This window comes from Nothobranchius furzeri, chromosome 10 (genome assembly GCF_043380555.1).
Source record: "Nothobranchius furzeri strain GRZ-AD chromosome 10, NfurGRZ-RIMD1, whole genome shotgun sequence".
NCBI lineage: Eukaryota > Metazoa > Chordata > Actinopteri > Cyprinodontiformes > Nothobranchiidae > Nothobranchius > Nothobranchius furzeri.
The window spans coordinates 33,140,911-33,158,700 of NC_091750.1; the positions used below are offsets into that span (position 1 = coordinate 33,140,911).

The following is a 17,790-nucleotide window of genomic DNA, read 5'->3' on the forward strand; positions in this document are numbered from 1 at the left end:
GTGCCGGGCTCCTTGTTACTTGTTACTGATTGGCTTGATGATCTGACCTGTTTACTGTGTGAAGGTCCTTGAGACGACTCTTGCCGCTATACAAATAAACTTGAATCGAATTGAGAGTGAGACCCATCAGTAAAGCAATACGCAGTCAGTACTTCCATCAAACACAGTATAGTGCGGTAAACAGACGTGGGACCCCATGACACCATCACAGCTCAGAAAATGAACATAATAGAAGATAGTTTGTCACCAGAACTTCAAAATAAAACCTTATTTTAGGTGTAAAAGTTGTAGAATGGGGCTTTAAAGACACCAAATGAAATCATGTTTATATCAATCTGTAAACAAAAGAACGAAGCACGACTACCACCACCGATGCTTTGTCCCTAAAACGCCTATTTTTGCTCACATTTCATTATGGAAGCACTAATTATTTAGTGCAAAATGGGCTTAAGAACGGTCACAGGGAAGCAGAAAGTGGTTTGAAGTGTTGGCTTGGCCCTCACGTTCCTGTGATATGGGTCCAATAGACAATTTGGGAGAAAATCACGGACATAAGGTTCGATCCACAGCTTAATACGTATGTGGTTAAGGGATATTGTATAGAAATTACATAAATTCTTGGAGGAAATTGCTCTCCTTCTATTACTACCCTGGAGCTGACCCAAAGAGCAACTGCAGCTCAGACGACTTATCACACACACACACACACACACACACACACACACACACACACACACACCACCTGATGGTTGTAATCTGAAGAATCGAAATGCCTTTTGGCTTGTTTGAGTATGTGCCGGCTGAAATATTTAACATCTGACCAGATTTAGGGAAGCTGTCCAACACACACAGGAGTTCTGGGTCCATCTGACATCAATACAGAAGCCCACTTTCAGTAATTCTGCCTCCAGCTGTTTTAGGACTACTCTCCTCTTAAAAAACTTCTTGAGCTCTGAGAGAGCGAGTCCCAGTGCCAAGATCCGAAACAAAATCAGGTTCTCAGGTTGACCCTTCATTAAATGTGACCTCTCAGAGCTTTGCTAATCCACGTATGAAATTGTTTTAAAGCTAGCCGATGCTGATAGTTAATGTGATTGGTTGTGGCTGGATCCAGTGGTCACCTCCCTGGTGGCAGAGGGACTCAGACTCAGGGCCGGTCCACCGTTGTGGTTCTGGGCTGAAATAATGTAGGCTGGAGAAAAGGCTGACACCAGTTTCTGACAAGTCTCCCTCACGCATGGCAGCATGTCAGCGACTGCTACACTGAAAAAAGTCTAACATGCAGTCATTCATTCAATCTAATAAGTGCCATTCAAAACAGAATAAAATCATTTATTTGATTGTGAAACCCTTTCTTTTTGCATTTTAAAATACCACTTTTCATTTGGATGAAACTAAATATCTGTACAAAGGACAAAACACAAAGTTTTTGATTTCTCTCAAATCATATATTTCTTTTCATGGTGAACAGATAATATCTTTAATTTGAGTCAAAGTGATTTGAACACGCCCACCAGAAACCGGGACCCATTTTTGTTCTGCATGGCTGCTGGAAACATCGTGTCACATCTTTGATTAATTTCATCTGAAAATAAATGTAAGTAAAGCCAAGTGTGTTACAAAAGCTTTTATAATTTGTATTGCCAAAATTGCAGAAAATAACCACATTTAAGCTAGGTCGACAGCCACCCCCAATTTTTGCATGATTGTAGCTGCTAGCTACAAGCTAGCTAGCTATCCGACACGACGTTAGAACTGGTTACCAGCAACCGACCATCTTAGTAGGGAATGCAAGTTAGGCAAATAGCCTTTTTTTTTTACCAGCCGTTTTTCTTTTACTAACTAGCTAGCATTACCACGATGCATCGGTGGTAGATACAGCTAGCTAGCATAAATTCATAGTTCATAACATTCATAGTATAACTCCGTGCTCCGCTTCATTTGAATTTTTCTGGTGATCTCGCGGTTTCTAGGCACAAGCTTGTGTTTGTGCGCCCACGTTTGTCTCTGTCTCTCTTCATATAAATATCTTATAATTATTATTAATGTGCATGATTTAGAGACAGAAATAACCCGCCAGCAAATGAGATGAATGACATAAGACTAATTCCTTCAATTGACTTTCAGGCGCGGCTCAGAAAAATGTGCATTTTCTGAAGAAATTTTAATTTTAACAGCAAAAAATTGACCCTATGCCAAACTTAGTAGCTAATGGCTGGTCTGTAGACTGTTTGGTAAACCTAAATCAAATTATAGTACTAGCTTTTTGTAAGGATGTGTATGTCATGTTACGTATTTCTTGGTTTTTTCTATGTTATGTGTTTTACAGAGAAGTAGCATTATTTTTTTTTGTATGCTTTCAATACCACAGATCGCTCCATCTGAGAGGTGAGAAAAAATTCCTTTCATGCAGCATACTATCCATATTGCAGTAACAATTTTAACTGTTCCTGCAGGATGCTGATGCTGACATTAGGAGGGAGTGTATACTTAAATCTCTCATTATCTACCTTGGAGAACGTGTTGAGGACTTGATAAAAGAATACATGGTATGTCCATATCTGTTCTGTCTCTACATGAGATGCAGTCTCTTGATGTAAATTTGACAACTCTGCTATTAAATGCAGTGATTAATGTAGAACAGCAACGATTAATCAACTCATAAAGTTAATATCTTAGGGTTCTGTATTGTTTTCTTATTTTTCTTGGGCTTTGTGGAACATTTATGAAAATGTTCCACCACTGATTAAATTTAATAATTATGCAATTCACAATCTGATTAGTCAAATAATTGTTCTAACAGTCTGTGACCAAACAACTATCAAAATAGTAGTTTATTATGGTCAAAGATGTTTCATGTGTGCCAGAATTCAGTTCTTCACTTGTACATTTTGTTCCATATTTTACCTCCAGATGTCCCAGAAAGATGAAGCTGAGGAAGAGCTGCAGAGTACCACCATGGCACTCTCCGTCTTCAGGGACAACTCAAGCCTCCTACATCAGCCTCGAGACATCGGGATAATCATTGATGTTGTGGAAGTCCTGAATGAGTTGCCTTCTGTGTCAGCTGGAGTGGCAATGGTCTTTGGACTCTGTTATGCTCTTAATATGGAATATCCACGAGGATTCAGGTTCACCTTTGAGGCTCTTCAAAAGATTATGATGGAGCTTGACTTTAACAAGATGACCTCTAAGATTCGCAAACTTAATTGTGAACTTAACATTGCACAGTAGTGTGTTTGCATGCATGTATGCATGTGTATGTGCACATGCATGTGCATGTGTGCTTGGTTATTTTGCTTGGTTGGCCTGCAGCGGTATTCTACATTCAAAAATTATAAAAACACCCATTTGAAAGGGAGATTTAAGTTGATTTCATTGATACGTGTAGATTTTTTTTTACATTGTACAGGGACAGTGCACATATAAACATTTTTGAGTACTTGCAAATTGGTTTAAAAAGAGTTTTGGTTTTATGCCAGTTTTACACAGGTTGCAGGTTTTATACCAGTTCTAAAAAGATTGGAGGTTTTATACTCGTTTTCAAAAGATTGCAGGTTTTATAAAACAAACATTTCTCTGCCGTAGCACTAAATCTTTATATTACTAATCTTCTCTATTTATTACAGTTAAAATGGTTTGGAACAATAAATAATTTTGAAATAATTGGTTGGCCAACTGTCTTGTTTTTTATAGGAAATGCAGAGCATTTTTGAATTGAAATAAAATGAAATGTAAAAAATATAGTTTGAATATATGTAAATCAATTACCTGGCTTCAACACAAACATATTAGTTCATGTTAATTTGGTTCAATGTGAATACATTAGGTTGGTTAAATTTCAATATATTAGCTTGGTTCAATAATTAAAATATGGTTCTATGTAAAAAAATCAATTTCGATCAATGCAAAATTTAAAGTTTCAGTCTAGTCTAGTAATATTGTTTATATCAACATAAAAGTATCAGGTCATATCAAGTGACTCAATTTGGATTCTATGAAGTCAAATATTTTGGATGTGACCATTGGACATCAATTTTTTTAATTTCAATAGGGTTTTTCTTTTTACAGTGTATGTCAGCTAGCTTCACCCAAAGTGTTATCAAGGAAAACAACAAAGAAATGTAGACTGAACGTCTTTCCTAAAGTGGAGGTTCACTGAGAACCGTGGAATACTTGTTCTTGTTCAAATACGATCGGTCACGCTGAGTTTACAACATGGCTGATGGTCTTCTACCCCATTTCCTGCTTTAGAAAATAGATGAGGAAATGGTCGAGTGAGTCAGAAAAAGCCCTGCGGATCCACCTTAGTTCATGAAAGGCTCTCTTGATTTAGCGTCCAGGAGAGTTCAGAGCACATCTAAGCTAGTAGAAGCTAATAATTAGCATTAGCAACTCCACAGCAGAGTGGAACTTGTTCATGCTTGTGATATTTGTAGAAATAAAACATGAATGGTGCATTTTTTACCCTAAAAGGAAGAGCGAGTGGAGGCAGCGGAAGAGTTGCGTTGTGAGTCGTTCACTTATGAATATCATGAATATGTAGAGTTGTACATATTATATGTAGAGGTGGTAAATCGAGTGCTTTAAGAACTTAATACATCACCTTTAATTATGACCAATAAGCTGTGATACTCTATGTAAACATAGAACATCAACCTGCCTGGTCTTTGGATGTTTAGTCAGAAGATTCTAGGTTTCTTTGCTTTTTCAGGGATCAAACACACTTTGTGTTTTTTCAAGAGGAAAGTCAAGTTTATAATAAGTAAGAATTTATTTTCCAAACAATTAAAACATGACAAGTTAACCGAGGCGACTGTGATGGATGCATCCAGGTGGAGAGGATGTGATGTATGGTGACTATGTGTGAATGAGATCATCAGAACCTTCGTAGAAAAGAAAAGAAGTTGGTTTGCATAAACTATGAAGTTCTTATCAAAGACACATCAGACGCAATCTCACTGTGTTCTACCTCACCCTCTGGAGACCCTCGTCGTGGACCCGGAGGTCAGGGAGGTTGGGTGACCTCTGGGCACCCAGATCCAGTAGATTGACCTCTGTACTGACTCCCCCGGTCCAGAGATGTCACCAGGCACACAGGGTGGAACTAGTTTGCGTCTCAGGAATGACTCTTAAGGAGTTGAAGTTTTCTCGCCTTGGTTCTGAAGGAGCCGTTTGCGGTGTCAGCTGTAGATGCGATGGTTAGTTTCCCTCCGATGGCCAGTCGAAGCTATGCTCGTAACTTGAACGCTGAATCGGAAAGCTGGAATGCGGCTGCTGAATCACCAGAGTGGTTCTGTTTTAATATTCTCATGTTATGAATTCCTGGCCAATCGGAACGTGCCATGTTACGGGATATTCCCAAGACAACCTCAGACATCACGCCTTCTCAGATACAGGATGCTCTGATTTGTGGGTAACAAATATCTGTCTGCAGTTAACCGTGCGTCATGAGGAGATCTGCAGTGTGGACACTGATTCACTTGTTAAATCCAACATTCCTGGTCGTCATGTATAAATCTATAATATATATAATAAATATAATAATAGATACATTTAGCATCCATATGACATGTGTTCATCAACCAAATGATTATTTAACCTATAAGTTGTAAACGCTCTTCTGTCCTGTGCTGTGAATAAAACCAGTCTTAGATAAGCGTGGGCCTGGAAGGACCTCGGAGCGAGTCTGGAGATGAAGCACCGGTTAAGACTCGCGTCTCCAAATGACCCATACTGAAGACGTAGATGGAAAAACAGACCATTCCCGGAGGCTACATAATTAATGAGCGAGACCGGTAATCCTGATGTTTTCTGCCCCTCTCTTCAGACTAACCGCCTCTTCCTGAAACAGGAGCGTGAGAGCTTAGTCCCACAGAGAACGACTCACAAGGCATTCACTCATTCTGAGGTTCCCGCTCCGTGATTGGAGGTTTGGTGCTAGTGTGTGGCGGCCTCACTTCTGTCAGGCAGCAGTGGCTGCGCTGTAGCTCATCACCACCAGTGTGTGAATGTGTGTGATTGGGTGAATCTCTTTGGGACGGGGTTCTAGAACTCTATGGTAAATAGTCCGTATTTGTACGGCGCCTTCTTAGGGTTCTACAACCCCCCAAGGTGCTTCACAACACAGCTGGTCATCCACCCATTCATCCTGGTGGTGATGAGCTACGGTGCAGCCGCAGCAGCCCCGAGTGAAGCGAGGCTGCCAAACGCTGACGCCGCCGGTTCCTCTGACCACCACCAGCAGACAAGGCGGGTTAAATGTCTTGCCCAAGGACACAACAGCAGCATTCTCTGGCGGGAGTCGTGATCGATCCTAGAACCTTTCGATCACTCGACAACCTTCTCTACATACTGAGCTCCTGCTGCCCTCTAGAGGGCGCTATACAGATACAGGCCCTTCAGCATACTGAAATAACGAGTTCACGCCCCGTTATTGGTCCTCTTTTAGGGGTTTTCTAAAATCTGAAAGTTTATTTATTATAAACAAATTGAAAGGCAACAGTTATTGATTTCTTATTCATATTTGTGGACCTGCTCCAGTTTACATGTGACTTTTTAACATTTTTACTTCCAGGGCCCTCAAGGATTTCCAGGCTTGCCAGGAAAAGCGGGGAGGAGGGGCTCCAGGGTAAGTACACCTCACTCGCTGCATTGTGACGCATTTAGCTTCCAATCTTTTGTGTTGAAGTTCATCTGTAGTTTGTCTGTGATGCCTTATTGAAAACGTAGTTTAAGCTCAGACTCAAAATGAAAAGATCTGCAGTATTTTAATCAGATACTCAGAAGTCTCGGTTTGCTTGGGCCCTGCAGGGTTTCACCCAGCCGTGCTCCTCCTCTGCCAGACTCAGTTGGTGAAACTCTTAGAGCAAACAACCAGAATCTACAAATCTGGCCAATTTGTAATTAACTCACCACATCTGAGAACATAAACGAAGTTACTGTTTCCAGTGGATTTGCTGCACTTTTCTTGTGGCTTTTCTATGATCTTCAAGTTCCCGGTTTTACATTTTCGGAGCTCAGTTTGGGTTTTCAGCCGATGGAAGCAAGGAGCAGCTTCTGTCCGTCTTTTTATGTTGGTGTTTGCAGACTGAATGAAAGAAAAGAGAAAACGCAGCAACGTGATTTATCCTGAGGGACTCTGTTAGCTGCTGCCCTGTCAACCACCTCCTCTTCTCCTTTACATGAAAGTAAATGAAGCAGAAGTCCGTCCTGGCGTTTCAGCGGTGAGATGACAGTCCTGATGTGCTACTGAGGAGCGTGTCTGTTAGCTACCTGCTGCAGGCCCGCAGTCGGGCCTCAGGGGCAGGTTGTGGGAATCCAATCCCTTTAAACATGGAAGAAAGAAGGCTTTGTCCTCATCTTATTAAAGACATTTAAGACCCTGTGAGGAGCTCAGTAGCTCTAGAGCAACCTCTATGGAGTTCATTCATCATCAAGCGTCTGAAGTCCAAAAGGCAAGGCACACTGGCTGTGTGGGTAAAGTTTGGTCCTTCTTTTGTTAGCTGTCAGAAATTCCCTGGAGAGTGTGTATGATCAGGGGGAAATGCCCGACAGCTGCGTGCAAAATCTTCAGAAAGCACGAGCGGACTTGGGTCTCATAAAGGTGTGACTGAAGCCATTTTTGCAGGTCAGTCTCATTTAACCTGCATTGCATTTGCTCAGGCTTGTCCAAAAAACCACTATTGGCATCTGACCTGATGTGAAAACATAGATGAACTGGGAGTCTTGTGGTTGAAATGAAAGCTTTGTGCGTTATTTTTTTCTAATTGTGAAAAGATGTTATAAGTTAAGTGTTAGAAGGACCTGTTCACAGACAAGTCACACGTGCAACAATCAGTCATGACTTGTTGAAATTAAAGAGATGACGTGAAATGCTAAACAGACGTTACCAGGGATGGACAACATATCAGCATCAATGTCGGTATCGGCCAGTGTTCGTCATTTTTAACGTATCGGTATCGGGCTGATAAACAAAACCGGGCCAATATTTACTACTGATATGTTTTACATCTCGTCTCCATTTGTTTGCCTCGTTCAGAGGGGGGGGGGGGGGGTATTTGTTTAGTTATGTGACAGTGAGTGTAATCATCTCAGAAGCGTAAATGTGTGTGTTGTGTGTACACGATGATGTAAATTCAGCTTTATTAACTCGTTCACCGCCATTCAAGACTAAAGTCGTCATTTGCATGTTTTTACTTTGTGGGCGTCGGACGAGCCCCCACACTGTGAGTACAGATATCCCAGCTCTGAAGCCGATCTTCATCCGCATACGTCACGCATCACGTGATCAGGAAGCAGAACATCCATGTGTTAGGAGATCGTTTTGGGCCGCTGCTGTAAAAAAAAAGTGTGAGGTACGAACCGGAGAAGCTTCTGCCGATCACAATTCAACAACGGATTATGAAAGAACGGATAACGATGGAAACGCGCGGATTCTTCCTGATGTAAGAGGTGAGTCTCCTCTTTGTTTTGGTTGTTTTGGCGTCGACATCATCCTAGCGCGCAACGTTCTGTCACTCTTAAAAAAACAGTAAAAACGGTGAGAAACGCTGGCAGCGAATGAGTTAATTTTCATTCTATAAACAATCTGCAGATTTTAGAAGCATTAATGTCACGATATCGGTATCGGCAAATATCGGTTGTCGGCCATTACAGTGACCTTAATCAGATATCGGCATCGGCCCAAAAGGTTTGGTTTGTTTAAGACCTTTTTCAGACGCTGTAGGCACGAATGGAGTCGTGGCATAAACATTCATGCAGGATTTGGTTCTTTAGCTGCTTATTCTGCAGTAATTCAGGCCTTTGGCAGCTCTACATAGATGTAAAGTAAAAAAGAAGCTTCTCAAAATCTCAAATACACGGTTTATCTCTATATAGAGAAATGCCTGTTAGTTGTTTTTATGGCCTGGTGTCAGTCTATTTCTACGCTGCATGTAGGAGACTGTAGAGGAGATCCAGTGTCTAAGAAGCTGTGGCTGTTGGTGAGAAAAGCATTTGAATGAAAGGTGAAGACCCGCAGCTTTTCCCGAGAGCAGACCTGTAGGAATTCTCCCATCAAAACCTTAACCAGCCAGCCTGACCTTCCTGACAGCGAGGTGTCATGTCTGGCTGGGCAGACAAGTCTCACCGCTGCTCCATCGCCCGAGAGCGTCCACGTTCCTCAGCGTAGCCGTGAGTCCTGCAGGGCGCCAGAGCTCAGCCAGCCCTGAAGGGACAGCATCTGGGTGTGGATCAAAGGGAGCTTTGTGCACAGTTACTGACCTGCAGGTGTGCCGGCAGGTTGTCGTTCAGAGGTTTTTGTGAACTTCACATCATTTACATAACAGCTCAAAGAATGATTGACACTCGATGGCGTAGAATAAAAGTCTATGTAGACCTAAACGTTAGCTGTGTTGTGCAGCTGTTTGACTGCGATGAAGAAAAACGCTCACTGGTCTGAAATAAAATGCGTGTGTTAACATAAAAACGAGTCTGAGTCAAATTTAAGTTGCCAAGTCAGACGGTGATGTTTTCTACTGCTGAAGCTCAACAGTCCAGAAAGCATGTCACTAATTCAATAGCAGCTTTAGAGCAGTTCTAGAGTTTAAATCCACATTTTTATAGTTTTGTTGTGTACAGATCTGGAAAAATGTAGTCTGTCTTCTCCAGGTCAGGGATGAGGTCCTGCCTCAAGTATCTGATGGAGTTTAATAGGTGAGTTGGTGCTGCGTCTGCAGGGATGTAGCCATCTGTCGTGGTGAAGATAGAGCTGAGCCGGAAGCCAAGGCTCTCGCTGTACTGGTTGATCTCCGTTCCATCCCTCACCCATGGCCCCGAGCTTTGAGTAGCAGCCAAAAGAAATAGAAACAAGCATCCGAAATGAGTTCTCTCCGCAGGGTGGCTGGGTTCTCCCCTAGACATAAGGTGAGAAGCTCAGTCATCTGGGAGGGGCTTGGAGTAGACCCGCTGTTCCTCCACATCGAGGGGGGGCAGTTGAGGTGGCTCGGGCATCTAGTTAAGATGAGACCCAAAGGAAGACCCGGGACACGCTGGAGGGACTATGTCTCTCACCTGGCCAGGGAAAACCTTAGGAATGCCCCAGAGGAGCTGGCCCAAGTGGCTGGGGAGAGGGAAGTCTGGACCTCTCTGCTCAGGCTCCTGTTCCCACGACCCGACTCCAGATAAGATGGATTTTTAACGCTAAACTCTAAAAATTAGAATATGGTGCAAAAGTCCATTTATTTCAGTAATCCAGCTTAGACCGAGAGACCATTTAAAGGCTCAAGAACCCTTTGCAGGTGTTTTGGAATGATCAGCTGATTAGAGCCTGACGTTGGGAGTCTAGAATACTGAACCTTTACACGAGCGTCTGGGAACTTGAATTTGGGGTTTTCATAAGCTGTAAGCTTGAATGATCTCACTTTGCACAATGAGTCGGTCTCATGTTTTAGTTAAACGTTTTTAGTAATGACTTGGGCAACACACAGCAGCTATTTCTTATCTTTAGAAAAACGAGGAATTTCATGGTGCATGTTGCAAATACTAGTTGATTATTTAATTTTTACTTTAAGTTTTTACAGAATACTTCTTTATGCTTTATCCACGCACAAATGTTTACCACAAGGGTCTCAAGCTCGGGTCCTCAGGGCCACAGTCCAGCATGTTTGAGTTGGTTCCCTGCTTTAACACACCTGATTTTAATCAGCAGATCGTTAACAGGCTAAAAAGGTGATTTAACCAGTGAATGTTGGAGCAGGTAAACAACTAAAACATGCTGGATAGTGGCCCTCGAGGGCCGGAGATCTGTGGTTTACTGGTTTCAACATGAGGTGCATCTGCCTACCAGACATCACTGCTGTTAAAGCGGGACGAACAGCAATTCTCATTCCCAGCTGCAAAAACATGACATGAGATGAAGGATGTGTTGTGAGACATTAGCAAAACCATTAACACCGGGAGAATGTGAGCGAGGAGAGCGAAATGAAATGTCAGCCCAGGCTGCACTGAAAGCCAAAGGTAGCGGTTAGCATTCCAGGGAAGTAATTAGTACTTGTTTTAACACCAAGGTGCTTAAAGAGCAAGTCACCCCCTACCAGAGTCTAACTCCACTCCCACTTCATGTTTAAAAAATGCAACAAATGCTGTTGCCTGGCAGACTGAGAGGGCGGAGCCGCTAACAAATACACACACACACAGGCTCACCACATCATTGTGACATCATAATGTACCAGTTTACATCATAGCATACCTCTTAGCCAATAGCGATGGCAGATTTAAATTCAAACACGGTGCAGAGTTTTTACCTGACAACGGCGCAACACTGACAGTTTTAGGCAGAACATTTAAATTTGAACTAAAATGTACTAAAGTGCTAAACTATTGACGACATTTGTCTGCAGCACGATTAGACACTCACTTATACAGTTTATCAGGGGAAAAAAGTTGATTTGGGGCTGACTTGCTCTTTAATAAAGTAGTTAAGATTTTTATATACATACCATCGACACATATACTGGACAATTCGTGTCCTGTAGGCTCCAATTATACGTTTTTGTGCCAAAATGGGAGGTTCCATCAAACCCAGACAATTCCATAAAAGGGAAAAGAGGTGGAGCTGAGGGTGGGGCTGTAAGGCTGGGATCAACTGACGACACCCTGTCAAACTGAAGCGATGTAGCTACAAGCTAACCCAAAGCTAGCACGGAGGTGGGAGCTAAGCTAACAGAGGTTGCTACCTAGCTAAACCCGGTGTTAACTGTGCACAACACCGGAGGTTCTGAGTCAGAGATACGCCGGGCTGACCGCTGGGGAGAACCGGGTGGAACACAGAGGTCTCCGAGAGCTCCACAAGCCGGCAGCCGCACAGCAGACAAGCGCTGCTGCGGTCAGAGATGCGCTGAGCTGCCGCTGAGGGCAGGGGACCATACCGATAGTGGGAACCCAGCTCCACCAACATGTTATATTTCAACCCATTTTCTAAAGTGCAGCATTATGTTAAATGCACTGGGTTTTACCCTATTACATTTAAATTTCATGGTTAAACAGTACATGTTAAAATCTAAGCTCAGCTCGGCAGTGACCTAAAATACATAAATATAATTTTACTTACCGAAAAAAATGAAGTGGAGACTCCTTGGACGCTCTATTAGTGCAATTAATGCCACAGCAAGTCATTTTGTCCAACAATTGCACAATAATATCCAAACAAGAATACACACACACAGAGACTCAAAATCCCGGAGCAGTTTCCAGGCCAGACCGAGGCTCTACTGAGGCCTTTCCACGGAGCTAGCTCTGTGGTCACGTGGGTCTGATGCTCATTAATTATACAGAATTTTAGGCTTTTAATACACTTAAACAGAAGAGTGAGAAAAACATTCACCCCCCTCAGAGTTGTCATGAGTGTAAACTAGATCATTTAAACCAAAAACATGTTCTGGTACCAGGCTGTAAACATGTTTATTTCTGCTGTGAAATTGGTATTTTTAACATGGGAGTCAATGAGGAATTGCTCGCTTCTGACACCAGCCCCTAGTGGACGAGGGTTGAACTGCAATTTATTTTTGGCTTCATTTTCATACCAGTATTACGGGGGCTTGGTGTATACAGGGAATTGTGTGGTCCTTGTGCGAGGGGTGCAGTGGTTGTGTCTGTGCTGTCCGGAGACGGTGTCAGCAGGCCTGATTCAGGTTAATGGAGCACTCCTGTAAACGTCATCAGCCGTCGTCGTTAACCGGCTCCCAGCTCAGGCACACAGGTGCCCTCTATCTGCAGGCCTCAGGTGGAGTAATGATGTGTGTTTCTGTGTCATGTGGTTGTGTTTAATAGTTGGTTAGCTCCTAATGTCTGGAGCGTTTTTCAGTAATTACCAAAAGCATCGAGGGTCTTCGTTCTTCCTCTCACCCATGTGAAGATAGATAGAGCGAGTGACTCATTTCCACCATTATCCTGGTGCCTGTTGGGATACCGCCCACCCGGCTTCTCATCACCACTGTGCCTCCTTATCTTTATGTACTGCAAGAATGCAATTTGTAACGCTCCGTCCCCATCCCCACCATCCCCCTCCTCCTTTTGCCTTCTGTCTGCAGTTAATAACTTCCATACGCTTTAATATCGCGCGAGTGAAACGAGGGGAATGGTCCGAATGGAAAAGAGGGACGAGGAAATCTGTAGATGAGCTACTGTTAAGTGTCTCCATGTGTGCAGCCGTGAGCGCCTGCAAGGGGAGAGTTCTGGCCAGGTGGAGGAGAGGGGGGACCGCCTCGTCTGCTTTCTCCTCCGTGTGATAACAGCCAGATGGTGCTCGAACCACCCAGCCGTACTCTTACACCGCCGCTCCTCAGTCTGTTTTACTCAAAGTAGCCCAATCCCTCACTTTCACCTCTAGTTTAAGGGTGTGTGTGTGTGTGTGTGTGTGTGTGGGGGGGGGGGGGGGTCCTGTAAAAAAAATCCATGGAAACTCTGACCACGGACTGAAGTTGCTCTGACTTCCTGTTCCACATCATGTCGACATGTTTCATTGATTCTCGTTACAATTTTCCGTGCTCAGCGTTTCATTTCTGCTCTACTAAAGGGAGCAGTCGAGCCGGAGACTTGTGGACTAAACTTGTGGCTTTGATTTTCCAAAATATCCTCGTTTGCACGTTGCTTAGATCAGTGGTTCCTTCAGCTAGCCCCTGAAACAAGTCCCCCCCCCCCTTTAGCTGTTAATTACGTCTGATGCATGAGACATACAGTCACTGCTGACCTGTCCTTCAACACACACACACACATGTCAGCAACATGTGTGTGTGTGCTTCTGAATCCCCCTTAAAGGAAGGTCTCTCTTGTGACCAACCTCATGTCTCCATTGCCGTATGTGTCTGTTTTCAGGGTCCTCCTGGTCCCCATGGGAATCCCGGACCTCCTGGAACTCCTGGAATGAAGGTAAATAGATGATTTCATCCTAAATTGCATTATTCAAGTGTTCGAAACATGCGCAAATGTTGAAATAATCCAGATTGACACAAGTTCTGCTTTAAAAATAATGAGATAGTTCTTGAATCTTTCATCTGCTTCAAAGGATCGCGGCTAATGCTAGCAGTCATCTGCTTCGTCTGCAGATTTGATAATGAAAGGCAGGAAGGACGACGCTGGCAATGTTTTAGTTTTCCCTTAATGCATCACATATAACGAGCAGAACAATACTAAATTAAGTCTGACAATGACTATTTCCTCTGCTGACAGAGCTTTTCTTTGTGCATCAGATCCAAGCGAGTTAAACAGAACCATAAAGATGTGCATCACTGAGCCTTCGTTCTCCTGGAAGTCCTTTAGCCAAATGAACTTGGAAGCTGTAGTTCAAGCCTCTCCACTCTGAAGTTGTCATGTTCATAAATGCAAGTCCCAAAATGTGTTTCTGGGAATATGTTTGATAAGAAGTGTCTGTCTGTGATCTGTGTAACTGTTCTATAGTAAACCAGTCGTGTTCAAAGTGAGGCACGGGGGCCGTTTGCGGCCCTCAGCGCAACTCGGTGTGGCCCCACTTGCACTTCTAGAAAGAGGATTGTTCTCTCTCCCGTGGGGTGTGGATGAGCATTCCCACCTAGTTACGATTGTATGTTTGGATTCTTACTGTTATGCCAATTTTGCGCCATTTTTTTGAAGTAAAAATAAATCCATCCATCCATCTTCTGAACCCGCTAACCCCAACAGTCATGCTTTTGGACTGTGGGAGGAAGCCGGAGCACCCGGAGAGAGCCCACGCATGCTCAGGGAGAACATGTACTGTCTCCTTCCATCCATGCTGAAGCTATACCCACCCTGGCCTTAGCTGCAGGACTGTGACAAGTGTGTGGCTGTAAAATATGATTTCTTTCTACAAAATGTGTCAAAACGTTAGCAGTTTGCTGCTATTTCATTCATACCCCACCAATTTCCTTAAGGCTCTGTTTCATGTTTTTGTCCTCATCACAAAGACAGTCTACTTCTCGCTAAACTTCCTACGTTATGAACACACAGATTACTGGGCGGCTCTTTTACAAATAAAAAATGCTGACCCAGACGGCACCACAGCCCGAAAAGGGAGAAGAATGTAGACATGACTTCTTGCTGGCTTGCTGTAAGCCAAGCATCGGGAAGGCATAAACGGACGGCACGTTAGTATAAATACAGCAACAAGGCTTGAACTCATTACTCTTCAGTGTAAAAGTGGTGGAGGCTGGAACCTCGTCTGCACAGATACTAGTGGTGGACAAGAACACGGCCTTGTTGAGAAAGGTTTACAATAAAGTGTCTGTTTTTATTTTATGTTCTAGGGACAAAAAGGAGATCCTGGTCTATCCCTTTGTCAAGCCCCAAAAGGAGCAAAAGTATGTGAGCGATCACCTTTACCTGCTTTAAAGACCAAGTTCACTGAGAAACCATTTTCATTTTTTATTTAGAAATATAATCCGTCACTCGAGTTTCGCATGCAGGTTGAATGTGAAAAAGTCTTCTGCTTCTTTTAGCTCGCGTTAGAAAAGCCATCTAGGTTACACTGAAGACATTCAAGGACTCGCCCGCCTTGGTTCATGACGAGGAAGGTTGTTGTTGATTTATCGCCAAGGAGAGAGCAGAGCGTATTTCTAGTAGACGCTAACGTTAGCATTGGCAGTGCCGCAATATAAAACAGATACTCAAATCAGCCTTTTTGAAGTTATGAAAGCGGCAGTGAGTAGTTTCCTGCCACTAGGGGGCAGTACATACATTTCAGGGTAGCTTCACACCATATCGCCGCGACCATCGCTAGTTTAAAAATTATTACAGTAAATGTTACCTGTGGGGCAGAAAGCACGCAGCCTCGGCGTGACTCCTTACCCCGGTCTCACACTGCACGCATCAGCGGAGCGGCACCGCTTCAAGTAGAATCCAGTTAAAGTCCGTGGAGCGTTTCAAACCAGCCGCGACGCGGCAATCTCCAGGCGCGTCCCAGCAGCGGCGTGCCGCACCGCTAAAGATAGGATCGAGTTCTATTTGCTCCACGAGCCGCTTCTGGGACACGTCAATTTCCGCAATTCACATAGTGCGAGACAGGAAACCACATGGTTTCAGTGTAAAATCCCCAGTTATTTTCAAAATAAAATGCAACGTTGCGATGCTATATATAGCATACGTCAGCACGTGTGACCGAACGGCTTTGTGTACCACCAGTTTCTATCCAGAAGTGCAGCGGCGTCATTCCTCGCGGGGGTTGTGATCTCTCCATGAGGAAGGTGTCGGAAGTCTCGAGGGATTTTAGAATCTCGCGGGTACGGCGAGGCGCAGCGAGGAAGCCGTGCCGCGGCCCAGACTCTCCCGGTGTGAAAAGGACCGCTTTGAAGTTCGCGAGTGAGCCGCTCCGCTGCTGCTCCGTTCCGCTGATGCTTGCAGCGTGACACCGGGGTGAGACTGTGATGGTCCTTCAGTTAATTTCATGGCGATGATGCGATGCTGATGCTAGTTTTATGGTGCCGTACTTTCCTGATCTGCTCGGGGTCCTGCGCCTGCCGATGACATCATCATGCTACAACTCTTCTCTTGCTGATTCTGTTCCTTCACAGATGTTTTAGAAAGAGTTTAGCAGTCATGTGATTAAAGGAATTTTACTGAAATGTTTTTGAAATCATTTTATTCATTTTCAACAACGTTTTGATGGATATTTCCAGAGATTAACGGTGAAAACTACACATCGTCTCTTTAACATATTTAACATATTTTTGTTTTTCAGGGAGAAACTGGTATCGGGGGCTCTCCTGGACTGCCTGGCCAAGATGGACGAAAGGTGAAAAATCATAAAGTTAAACAGATTTTTATGAGTAAAAGAGCTAAGATTGTCACAGTAGCAGGTTTTTGCATCTTTAACCAGTAACATCAACGGTGCTCATGTGTGAGTGAATGTGCACAGAGCTCTTGCAACGTTCTAGCCGGGCCTTAATGAGCTGCGGTTTGGAAAAGGATCACACCTGTGTGCCTGTTCCTCTGAGAGCTAAAAGCTCCATCATCTCCTCACATCATCAGCATCGCAGGCCTCTGATGTGAAGAAGACACGTGCGGGAAAACCATCAGGATCGCCGGGTGAACCGTTTACCTGCTCCCTCTAAACGTTATGTCACTCTGTCCTTGGAGAGCAGCTCAGTCTGAAAGTAGGACAAGTTAGGAACGTCGCTCAGTTCTGACATCGGATCCGGCTCATGAGGTATTTGATTTGATTTTCTTTGCACACGGCTCATCGGTTATCGTCGGAGAGAGTGACAGTTAGCAGGAGGGTTTTCTCTGCGGCTCTGTGTTTTTTATTTTTCTTGGCCGTTCCCCAAACCCGACACAGGAATCACACACGTGTCACGTGGGCCTGCGCCTGCTGGGTTTTCCTCCTATGTGAGAAGAAAATGACTTTGTGTATTTAGTTTTCTGACATCAGTAGCTGATCTCTCACTCATTCATATTCAGAGTAGGTATTCTAGAAGGACAAACACAGAAGATTAAAGTAGGCAACCAGTTTCCTTTAGCTAAAGCTTTAACATTGACCTCAGTGATCCAACGGGGTTCAAATGAAGGCAACGGGACCTTTTTGGTTTCTTGAAGACACTTAGCTTCTCGTCCGAGGAGCTTTGTTAATTCTTACTGGAATATGGGAGCTTCAGGCTTATAAGCTGTAGCTGTCTGGTGTTGCTTAAAGAGCTGAAAAAAGAGATAAAAAGCTCAGTCATCCGGGAGGGGCTTGGAGTAGATCCGCTGCTCCTCCACATCGAGAGGAGCCAGTTGAGGTGGCTCAGGAATCTGGTCAGGATGCCTCACTGGTGAGGTTTTCCA

The 17,790-nt window shown here is 43.8% G+C and overlaps 1 protein-coding gene across 2 annotated transcripts in view; it reads left to right on the forward strand.

The window, feature by feature from the left end:
- col27a1b (collagen, type XXVII, alpha 1b) overlaps positions 1–17,790 on the forward strand; it is a 104,635-nt gene that overhangs the window by 12,910 nt on the left and 73,935 nt on the right. For both annotated transcript variants that reach the window (XM_015960571.3, XM_015960572.3), the window contains exons 4-7: positions 6,578–6,631; positions 13,855–13,908; positions 15,279–15,332; positions 16,709–16,762. In XM_015960571.3, coding sequence (XP_015816057.3) covers positions 6,578–6,631; positions 13,855–13,908; positions 15,279–15,332; positions 16,709–16,762 — 216 coding nt within the window. The remainder of the gene's footprint in view (positions 1–6,577; positions 6,632–13,854; positions 13,909–15,278; positions 15,333–16,708; positions 16,763–17,790) is intronic.